Source organism: Eptatretus burgeri, chromosome 12 (genome assembly GCF_056783735.1).
Source record: "Eptatretus burgeri isolate ZD-2024b chromosome 12, Ebu_testis_v1, whole genome shotgun sequence".
Classification (NCBI taxonomy): domain Eukaryota; kingdom Metazoa; phylum Chordata; class Myxini; order Myxiniformes; family Myxinidae; genus Eptatretus; species Eptatretus burgeri.
In genome coordinates, this window is record NC_140972.1 from 17,045,274 (window position 1) to 17,057,519 (window position 12,246).

The 12,246-nt window shown below is 40.1% G+C and overlaps 1 protein-coding gene across 7 annotated transcripts in view; it reads right to left on the bottom strand.

The window, feature by feature from the left end:
- Positions 1 to 12,246, bottom strand: part of SMC5 (structural maintenance of chromosomes 5) — a 166,685-nt gene that overhangs the window by 140,268 nt on the left and 14,171 nt on the right. For 6 of the 7 annotated variants that reach the window (XM_085849690.1, XM_085849692.1, XM_085849696.1 and 3 more), the window contains 3 exons: positions 11,754 to 11,806; positions 7,825 to 7,987; positions 3,419 to 3,553 (listed from right to left, as the gene is read on the bottom strand). In XM_085849690.1, coding sequence (XP_085705816.1) covers positions 3,419 to 3,553; positions 7,825 to 7,987; positions 11,754 to 11,806 — 351 coding nt within the window. The remainder of the gene's footprint in view (positions 1 to 3,418; positions 3,554 to 7,824; positions 7,988 to 11,753; positions 11,807 to 12,246) is intronic. The other variant, XM_085849693.1, reaches the window with a different exon arrangement.

Consider the following 12,246-nt stretch of genomic DNA (forward strand, 5'->3'; position numbering starts at 1 on the left):
GACAATGTATATTTCACAAGCTTTGAACATGTGATTATTCCTGATTGAGGTACAATTTCAAAATAGGGTTTCTTTTATGTTTGGAAGAACGAGATAATTTATGGGTAGGGTGTCACTATGAGTTGATGCCTGCTAGTTTGCCATGCCAGTGGCACACGTGAGAGTAGCTGCAGAATGAACTCTGACATTCATCACTCCACATCAAATGTCTGCATTAAATTGCGGAGCCAGACAGCAGCTTAAACTACTCAGTCGTAAACCAATAAATTGTAAACTACTCCGCAGCAAGTTTCTTCACATGAAAAGCCACTCCAGAGCAGCAGTGGTGCTGTTACGGACATTAACGTTTATTTGAATAGGGTACAACTGAGAAGCATTTTGATTAAAGTTCAGTAACTTTAATATAGGTTTAATGAGGAATGTTAATGTCTTTGTTGAGTATATTAAAGTTATTTGCAAGTTATATGTTATGTGCTGCAGTGCTGCATGACATACCTGGAGTTCCTCTCCTTCCTGGAGCAGTAATCAGAACTAGTCATCTTAAGCTTCACTTGAAGGAAGCTGTATTGGTCACGAGCAATAGCTCGTTATTATACAAAATAAATGTGCAACAGCTTGCACAAACCCACCACAGTGCTCTGTGGGTCACGGCTTATGATGGCTGCAAATACATCACCGACGCAATATTCAGATACCTAGACACCGACACGGTTTTGAGTTCAGGATCTGCCGGACATTAAAAAAAAAAAAATATATATATATATATATATATATATATATATATATATATATATATATATATATATATATATATATATATATATATATATATATAGTACATACTTTGGTGGTGGTTATGTGTTTATCAAGAAATGTTTTAAAATTTTAAGACATTCTATATGCAGAAAATGCTAACACACACGACGTGTTTCACTTGGAAGGTATGGGCTTTACATTTTCCCAACTTAACAATTGAAGTAAAATAGATGAAGCCGGCTACCAACTCTATCCCTCTATCGAGTGCAGCCTGTAGCTGCTGGTTGCATCATTGGTTGGGATGCGGCTATGCCGCTGATGCAGTGTCCCCCTTACCAGTCCACTGGTACTCATTTTGCCGACCTCGGAAGGATAACAGGATGAGTCAACCTCCTGGTGTATTTTTAATTCAGCGGCCAACGGGACTTGAACTCAGGAGCCTACGATCCCAAGCCGCCACCCTAACCACTCAGCCAACACCAGGCTTAGGCTAACAACAATTACTACATATTGTTATTAATTATTTTCATGGTACATTATCACTGTATTTTTGACAAGCAAGTCGATGTGCCGTACAAGTCGAATTGGCCAATTTCTCCATTTTTAGATAAGTCAATTTGGAGTACAAGATGGTAAGATCAACTACCAGTAGTTAGCAAAATTGTCAGTCACAGCAATGGAGGTGTTAATGTCTAACTGGCACTCACAAACTCATCGCTAGTTACAGTACTTCCAGGATCATCTTACTATAATTCACCGTCTGTCCGTCTGTCTGTTCCCAGGTACCACAAAAACGGCTGAACCGATCGCAACCATTTTTTGGGTGTGTAATCCTGGGACCCCTTGGAGTAAAATCGGCATAAATATAATAACATGACCCCCTTGACGGCTCCCATAGGGAGCGAGTGCTTCGAGTGAATGAATATTAATCAGCTGTTTTGTGCATAATATTTGAACAACTTTGTGGGGCGACCTTTCGGATAAACTAGGAACGTGAATAATAATTTTTCAACATGTTTGTTATCATATAGAGGTACAGTTTTTGAACAACTTACAGAAGCATTATGTGTTAAACCATAGATAAGTAGATTGTGAGTATAGGTCAAGGTCCAGACTTCCAGGAAAAAAGCATCAACTTATACTCCAAAAAAGATGGTACTATATATGAAAAAGAAATGCACCATTAAAGCAGAATATTCCCCTTCAGTAGATCTTCCAGAATATCATTTCATCATTTAAAAAAAAAAAGAGAAGAATTTTCAGATGTCACCACTCTAATTCCATGATGGACTGTGAGACATTTGCCAACATCTTCATTAATACCAGGCAGTTGCCATTCCGATTAATTCATTAATCACATTTTATATTTCCTTGTGTGCCTGGTGTTGGCTTAATGGTTTGGGTGGTGGACTTGGCATCCTAGGATCCTGATTTCAATTCCCACTTGGCTGTTGAATCAATACCAGGTGGGGTTGACTGCCTGTCATCCTTCCGAGGTTGGCGAAATGAGTGCCAGTTTGCTGGTATCCTGTGTCGGAATGGCGACCTGTCTAGGGTTATACCCAATAGCCAAGGAGACTGCTTAGGCAGCACCAACGCTCTCCACAGAGTATGGTCCCGATGGATGGATGGATATTTCCTTGAAAATTTTACTAACTTTATAATTATACTGTGAAACAGCAGAGGGAGAATTACCCAATTCAAGGAAAAAATCTGAATCAAAGGTTTCGTAGCATGGATGTTATTAGCACAGAAATAGATTTTTGACCTTCATTCAATGTACAAGTCAGAAGTGCGAGAGATAGTGAAATCCACTCACTGACATGAAAGACAAAGTATGTTATCATGCCTTCTTATTTACTACTGTTTCTGTTGGTTATGGTTCTTAACATATTCCTATGACAGGGGCATATCTTTGGAAATACTCTTCTTCTTCTTGTTTTATGGTTCTAGAAATCCAACTCACACATGCCACCCAAAGTTTAAATGTTATTCAGAATCATCTTTGTCGGAATTTCACGAGGTTAAAAAATCAAGCCAAGCTTCTGAAATGGCATAGTTAAAATGCTATTGACAACAGCACAATGCTGATGACTTGAAATAGCACAACAACACACAGCTTGTGAGATTTGAATCAGAGGAACTCTTTTTGCCAAACTCACCTTCCAAGAAGCACAAACATCAATGCATTGCACGTCCAATCACAAAACAACAAAAAGCAAACTGCTACCTGTAACCACTGTTTGAAGAAACTTTCATGCAAAGAATGATACAGAGTTGAGTACTATATATGTAGAGGGGGTGGGGGGGGGGGGAATTCCACTTCTTTAAACGGTATTATCAAATAAAATAGGTAGATGGACGGAGATATATATGTATACATATATAAATACACATGGATATATATGTATAGAGATGGAGATAGATATAGCGGGACATAGAATGGTGGGCTTGACGCCATAATAAGTTATTTTAACCCCACTGAGAAAAATTGCACTTTTTCAGCATTATGCACTTTGAAATCTTATACAAAAAAACAAAAATTTGCTTTGAAGAAAATTTTTTTTTTTAATTGCATTGTGTCTGTTACCCTTAAACACAAGCACCCAGCTATAATATAATATACATTTCTGTTTTTCCATTGCATTTTAAAACCCAATACCTTTAACTCTTTCTTGCTTTGCTGCAGAGTTTTCAAATGCAAATGCCAATTATACATTTCAGTTGGTCCAACTGATTTTTCTGTTGCCTCCAAAATCTCAATCTTCGTCATTTTAGCAAATTCTCCAACTTTTTCCTACAAACAAAAAAAGCAACTGATGAAAAATAAAATTACAATTGCATGATGCATTATATAGTAGGCCAGGGTTGTATATAAAAATGAAATAATGCATAACCATCTAGTTGTTATACAATACCACAAGAAGAGAGGCCAATAACAATTGTTATTTTGAGAAGAAAAAAAAAAACTGTCAACTATGTGTTGTCTATGCACCCGATAATCAGCAGACACCTGCACTGTCAGGATGTTTCAACAATGTACCATTTGTCACTCCCTATTCACCCTGAATCAGCGAACACCTGGACAACTAAGACAAAGACTTTGGAGCATTTACTCCCTGCTAATGTGGACGTTACCACTAATTGCATGAGCGAGGCTTAGATGTAAGGTATGTGTATCACACAATTAGGGAGAGCTAAGCCGGCTGTACTCTACTTCTACACAGCCAAATCGCATGTTCGTCCTCATTCATGCTCAATGTTTTTTGTTTTTTTACATGGTCATCATTTTATTTTTCATTGTCATGGTTATTCCTGCAAACATTGATGGAAACTTCATTCTTCTCAGCATAGAAAACTGAGAGTGAGTGCTGAAGATGCATGACCGACCTCAAGTACGTGAAAAAAACAAAGCACAAGAATGTGAACAAAGATCTTAATATTGTCAATCACACACATATGCCGCCTCTACGGCAATTACTGAGATTAATAATTGAAAGCAGCTCTGCTTTCAACTGTTCATCTCGGTTACTGCCGTCGAGGCAAATCCCTGACTTCCAGTTCAGGGATTTTTCCACGTGCTGGTTGAATCTGCAGCTTCCACCTCATTAAATCAAAGTTTTCCAAAACGGATTCGTCGAGTTTTTTGTTATATCTTCATCCCTGTGTTTCTGTCCAATTTCCTGTGTTAAATCGAACATTGTTATGCTGTATTTGTCGAGGACAATTCCACGGATAGCCATTGTGAAAATTGTTTCCCTTTTGTTGCCATGTTCCTCATTTTTCTTCTTACAAAATATTGTACTTTCTACATCCTCAACGTTGTATCCTATTTCCCCTCCTCGCTTCAAAATTATTGTTTCTCACTCCACAATGATCTCATTCTACTTGAATTTCCTTCTGCCTATACTTCAAGTACTCCGTTCCTTTTTTTTTTTCTCCCTTTTCTCAATATCTCCAAACCGAATCTTCATTGAACATAAATGATTCTTCTTTTTTACTTTAAAAGCGATTAAAAACATTTTAAAATGCTTCACTTTCCATATTTCTCCATCAAGAGAGTACCCCACGTGATATTCTTTTTCACAATGATATAGGTGCTCCTCTTCTTCTTCACAAGGAGTATTTTTCAAAACGGTCCATCAGCTTTGTGCTTTGTCCACCAGCCCTCCTGAGCTTAGAGGTACAGGAAAGCCGAGAGGGACGCACAATCACCTCAAAGCAGTCGCGCCTGGGTTTGAATCCTGAGCAGGCTATAAACTGTCATTCATTTGCCTCACAGGCAAGGCGATTCGTCAATGCGAGTCCCGTTCCTTGGATGGACGTTAAACGGGCGTCCCATCTGCCAGCATTCGTTGGTGGATGTTAAAGATGCCACGGTGTCCTTCACGAAGAGTAGGTGAGCTATCACTGGCAAGGTAGGCAAAATCAAAATTCCTGCCCTAACTAGTAGAGATTGCATGAGCGGCATGGACATGCCCTCAGCTAATGATACTACTCCGCAGCATTGTGCTGCGTACAAACAAACGAATCAACCCTCCTCCCGCACATACAGCACCACCTTTCTCCATGCCTTCAACACAAATTCTTACCACCCATACCATGATCTTTATCTCCATTTGTCCAATTTTGTAATCAGCATCCTTCCACTTTATGTCCCCCCCCCCTTTCCACATCCCCCCTCACTCCATCCCCTCAAAACCTCCTCACCCTGCCCATGCAAAGCCCTCCAAAAAAGACATTGACAATGATAAATAAACAAACACTTTAGGAAACAGAAAATAAAACCAAGGCAACACATTCCTTCAACATTCATTCATATAAAAACTGGGAGAGATTGATAAGTAGCAGGAAGGTGGTAATGTTCCCAGGTCGACAGAATAAGCAATTCCCAGGTCAACAGAATCCAGTGTGGCAGGAGGACATGCTGTAAGGCCAAATACGCAGCCTGCATGAGAGCACTTTGCATGCACTTCATCCTTCATCCAGAGCACATCCAGTCCTTCATCCGTCGACTGCCATATCAAGGCAGCTTTTACACCCTCCTCCAATTCCTTGCTTTTTTGAGACATTCCCATCAACAGCCAGCCAATCATGTGGTGAACTCACACATGGTAACAGTGGTGGGCAATCGACGGCGGTGATTCTGCACTAATCAGTGTTGCCACAGGCAAGCTGCACTTGCCAATCGCACACCACCTGCTCACTGATCCGGAGCAGCCACCCCTTCACAGGGTAATAAAAAAATAGGAGAGGTGGGGGGGGCACCCTACGGGCATGGACTGTGATGCTCCCCTCTCTCGGCCATCCCTGCCCAGGCCCCGGTCAGACAGGAAGAATAAAGACAAAACACCTTATTTGTCCTACACTACAGGTCAAAGCACCATATTCCAGTAATACACAAACAAACAGGACATAAACATGTAACAGGTCCTTATTACATGGTAGAAATATACCCATCAGAGATGGGGAATCCCCCGCCATTGAAACATTTTTTTTCAAGATGGCCGCCCCATTCGGCCATCTTGGATCCAGCCATGCCCAAAATCAATAAGGTTCCTCCTTTTCAGGTGGTGCATGTGTGACCCAAATTTCAAATCGATATGGCGAACAGTTTATGAGTTATCGCACTCACAGTTATAAATGTTGACGCCCAGCCAGCCGGACGGACAGACGGACAGCCGGACGGACGGACGACCCGGGTGACAACAATATCCCCCTTCCGCCACGCAGCGGGGGATAAAAACAATATCTTAACTGTCAATGTAAACTGAGGTCGATACCTTAATTATGACTGATGCTCCTCTACTCCCTCCTTCCCCATGAAATGAATGCAACAATATCATAATAATAGACAAGAAAAACAGCAATCAGATATTGCAGACCCTTGCAAGGACTTCTTTTGAATGGGGTAATTTTTATGGGTTTTTGGGTAATATGGCTGCCAACCATGTGACCTATATCATATGTGTGAAACTTTTGTTCCTCATAGACAGGCGGTCATATGTGTAAAGTTTCACCTCAATTTGTTCAGCCATTGAGAGAAGATTTTTGAAACGTTTTTTTTTTTTGAAACAATATGGCTGCTGAATCACGTGACTGATGACGTAATGAAAACTTTTTCTGTGGACCATTTTATCCCTAGATGACCCTCAAAAATTTTCATACTGATCGGATGTGGTGTTCTACATATGCGATGACGTCATAACGAGGCACCTATGACCTCCTTAAAAAAATCAGTCTCATTCCCCATGAGGAGTACTTACTATGTGCCAAGTTTCATTTTTTCCTTGGTACAGTTTCAGAGACAGAGGTCCAAAGTCTTTCCAATATGGCTGTCACACCACGTGACCTATGACATCATAATTATCATTAGAACAATCTACACTAGCATAACCCACGCTCTGCGCGACATGTTGGGGTGGGTGTGTTTGAGAAAGGAACTGATGAAGAGTATCAGTAGTAATTTTACTTTAATGCAGTAAGTGGAATACGATTTCACCGTTTCAGAACCATTTTATTCACTTTTTTTGTACCATGCACCTCATATGGTCTTTGAGATAATGTAAGCCGAATATCACGTTACTTGAGCGCAGAACAAAGTCGAAGATAGCGCGACACGAAACCACAAACTCGGAAATAATATATAAGATGAGTACTCGCACCCATGGTGAAAAATGTCTTAATCCGACAAGTGGTTGTGGAGAAAAACACGAAAGTTCTGTGCGGAAAAACAAACTGAGAGACAGACAAACAGACCCAAATGCAATAATACCCTCGCCTTTGGCGAGGGTGACAAGGCTGACAAGTCTTGGTTTTATGAACTCACATTCAATTAAAGTCAATTGGAATAAAAGGTTTGATTTGACAGAACTTCCCATAAATTTCAATGTGGCAAAAGTAATGATCAATTAAAACCTCGCACATACTTCCGGTGTCTTCCAGAGATACTACAGAGTTTTGACAGCAGTATATATCAATAAGTAATTTTTTTTTTTTTAAGCTGGTAAGAACAAGTTCACACACAATGCATCAACTCATAACCAGTGTTGGAGTACTCGCACTCACCTGTGGAAGAAATTGGCAGAGGTTTTCAACTTGGATGTTCAAAGCCTCCACTTGTTCTTCCACCTGCTTGAGGCTAACCTGGACACCATTTATTGCCCAAGTGGACTTGTTGCTTGAAGCAACAATCTCCCGAATAATTATCACATTTTTGTGGGCCTTAAAACTGGAAAACAAACAGTTACAAAATGTACATTTAAAATGCAAATATTTTGTATAGTACATATATATATATATATATATATATATATATATATATATATATATATATATATATATATATATATATATATATATATATATATATATATTTATTTCTGCATTTGTCTTACACATCCCACTATACAAAATAAGGCAATTCCCTGTACATCTAATAACACTGGCCAACAAGTCATTTTCATCACATATAATTACAGGTGGGCTCAATAGCTCTTGGGATGCTGATTCAAAATCTGTTTTTGGTTTTCCTTCAGCACATTTCGTTTTTGTGATGAGACTGGTCATATGTGAAAGGTTATTGCCTCAATTATAATTAATGGAGGATGTTCATGCAAGGAGGGTTCACAAAATACTGTTGTTTCCTATGCCTATGGGACAGTCGTGCTACCACAGATCATTTCATCAGATGTGACTGGCATCAATGAAGCACACACGAGCCAAGAACAAGCAGTGTCGAGCATTCTCTTTTAGTTGATCCAAAGAAGATTTTCCTGCCAACTCTCTACATCAAGATCGGTTTAATGAAGAAATTTGTGAAAGCGATGGGTAAGAAGAATTTGAGAGGGTTTCAATACCTTTTTGAGAAATATCCAAACTTCAGTGTTATGAAATTGGAGGGTCATCTTTGTAGGGCCCCAAATCAGAAAATCCTGTAGAAGCAGGATGAAGACTTTGAAGAAAGCCTCAATATCTTAGAATTAAAAGCATTGCAGGCTTTCAAATAAATTTGTGGAAACTTTTTGGGTAATCACAAGTCTCCCACATACAAAGATGGAGTCCAGAAACTGCTCGATGCATATAAAAAAATGGGCCTTCACATGTCCTTGAAAGTACATTTTTTTTCATTCACATCGAGGTTGCTTTCGCGGAAATCTTGGCACAGTGAGTGACTGACGAACAGGGTGAACGCTTCCATAAAAACATTCAGGCAATGGAAAAATCGCTTCCAAGGTTTTCGGACCAAAAGTATGCTGGCAGACTACTGCTGGATGTTGTATTGTGACAATCCAGACAAATTTAATAAAAGAATATCGTATTTGCAACGTTTTTAAGTTGTTATTTTTTTTTTCAAAAGTGTGTACTGTTAGTGTGTACCCGAGTGTACCCGACATTCGCGGGGATTACATTCCTGAAAAACGCCGCGAATGTCGAGGATTGTTTCAATGGGAACAAGAACAACGGCAATCTGTGATATCGATATTTCGACAGACATGCCTCCACCTACATTATTACATCATGATACATACTTATACCAAGTTTGATTGAAATCCCTTCAGCTGTTCTCACACATCACATTTTTATCTGGCATGACCTATGACCTCATGACTCCATTATCTAATCAGTTTATGTATACATCATTATATATACTTGTACCAAGTTTGACTTAGATCTCTTCAGCCTTTTTAAAGTTATCGTGGTAACGAAAACCTAACACGGACTCTGACCTTTGACCGAATAACCCCAAAATCTAATCAAATCATTGTTGTGTCAATATATACTGCAACCAAATTTGAACAAAATCAATTCCACGGTTCTTTAGATATCACAATAACGAGATTTAGCACGGACGGACAGACGTAGGTACATATGTGCGGACAACACGAAAACATAATAGCCCTGGCGACTTCGTCAGTGGAGGAATAAAAATGGAGACAGGTTCCTGTCAGTTTGTGATTCATGAGGGCAAATTAAAAAAAAAATCATGTGAAAAACCGCAAATACGTCCACAAAAATAAAAAAAATTTCAAAAACACATACACGCCCACGAAAATCAGTGCATACGCGAAGCACAGGGCCGCAAATGTAGAAGCAGGTCAGAGAAACCGCAAATACGCTCGTGAAAAAAACCGCAAAAATGTGAAAAAACAGCAAAAAAAAATGCAAATATAGAAGCAGGTCACATTTTATGAAGCGCGAATATGCGGGGTCCACGAATATCGGGATCTGAAAATACTGTATAAATTTAACTCAGTGTATAGTGTGTACAATGTTTATGGAAATTATATTGTTACGGTTGTGGGGGTCGATGGAAGGATTTAATAGGGAATTTAGCATTGTGTAGAGTTGCTCAGTCCGTGGACGACTAGAAAGCATCTCGATGGAACGAAGTGAGGGAATCTGAGCTGAAGTATTACGTGTCACCACATGAGGGGTGGTGCGGTATTAATTAGCCTCGGCCGTAGGGAGTAAAAATAAGTTCCTCTGTACTTGATTACCCTCTGTTTTTTATATTTTAAGCCAGGCAGTAAATCTGGGAAACGCATCCCTGAAACGACAACAAACAAGAGAAGCCCCGCCTTTTCCTGGTTTGGGGGCCAAGCGGGCCACGCCCCAGAGGCGGAGGATATAGAGCGCAGGAGGAGAGAGGAGTGATTGAAGAGATGGGAGAGGCAGGCACATTGCACAGGTGGATTGAGGAGAGGCTGGTGCATTGCACGTGGGGATTGTGGAAGGCTTCCGTCTGTTCAGGACGGGAGTTCAGCAGAGTACACACACGAGGTCGGTGTAAGGACTGCACGAGGCAGGTAGCACATTTGGAAGAGGAAGGCTGGCACTTTCTTGAGCCGGCGTGTGGAAAGCTGCTTGTGGATTGCCTGGCGTACGTCTGCCCTGCGACGAGAGAAGCGCCATTTTGCACGCGTTCTTGCAGCTGGATGGTGGATGGTGGAGGCGCCTCCATTCTGGGTTCGACATGGATCAGCTCTGACCCAAGCTGAGTACCAGTGTACTGCAAAAGGGGTTTTTCTTCTTTTCATTTTGTCACCCCCTTGTCTGTGTTTGCGTCCGTGTGCGAGGCCTCAACCGTAGGATTTAGTTATTTCATCTCATTCTTATTACTGTTTGAATTATCGTCTTGTAAATATTTGCGTGTTCATTAAATGTATTCCTTTTGAAGAAGTTGTATTCGTTTAATTGTAGTGGGTTCACGGATTAAACCCCCGTGTATCCGTTCCATTCCGAGTACTCCTTCGCCGTCCGCTATTGCTCTCCAACATACCTTTCGAGCACGTGTTAAAATCTATGTCGATCAATGTGTCCGCCTCCTCTTAACAAGGAACCACTCGGCCGTCTGGGGGCTGTCGGTGTTAACCGCCTGGCTACCACAAATTTGGGTCGGGGGTTAATTTGGGCCGGCCACCCCCATGACAATATTGAAAAATGAAGAAAGTTGTAACGTTAACTGCCTAATGTGTGATTATTACCTAAATTGTGCTGAAATTAATACAAATCCTATTTTGATAACAAAATGCCCCATAAGAAAACTAAAAACAGATTTGGAATCAGCGTGCAAAACTGGTCTAGAAAAGTGTATATCACTTTTCATCTTTGACGAGAGAAGAAAAAAAGTTCGATTTTGTCGACCAGTGTAATTATAGAATCAAAAACGGCTGGAACAATCTACACCAACGGCTGAGCTCAGGACACCCAGGGTCAGATTATGAGCATTAAATAACCTATCTCCACGAGCATGGGGAGACAACTAATGATTATCACCTGGATAAGCGAAATAATGTAAGTGCTTTAACCACTGACATGTCGACGGGAGGGGGTATTGCAGCTGGGGAAACGATGCCAATTCTGAAAGACAATCGTCTCGCTCCCAGCGAGTGGGTATTACTATTTACAATAAGGTTTCTTCTTTATAATAGCTTTTAAATTCCACATTATGAAAAAACGCAAGTAATCAAACCAAATCAGAGTGCAACACGTACAGTTCGATTTCCACCATACTTTTCTCTTTTCCTTGCTTCACAAAATGTCCAAGCTGAAAGAAGAAAAATTTGGAAGTAAACAAAACAATACACTGCATTTTTTTTAGATACACCATTCAAAGAGGTAAAGAAAGGTATGAAAGAAAGTTCCAAGCAGTAATGGAGCTAACAAGAGGGAACAAAGGAGGACGTCTAATTAAGAAAAATTAAAGTGAACAAAAGAAGATGCGAGCATGGTTAGTGTTCTTGATATTAAAACATAATCCACCTCCACCTCCACCTCCACCACCACAACCTTCAAAAAATTCAGGGACACTTTCATTTTATCCCTACAAACATTACAGTAGGTTTCTGCAAACAATGGAGTAGATATGTACACCTGAACAGGCATGCAAACAATAGAGTATATATGTACACCTTTTTGGAAATGGAAAAGGCACTTTTTTGAAACAGAAAAAAACAAACAAACAAACAAACAAAAATCACTGGTTCT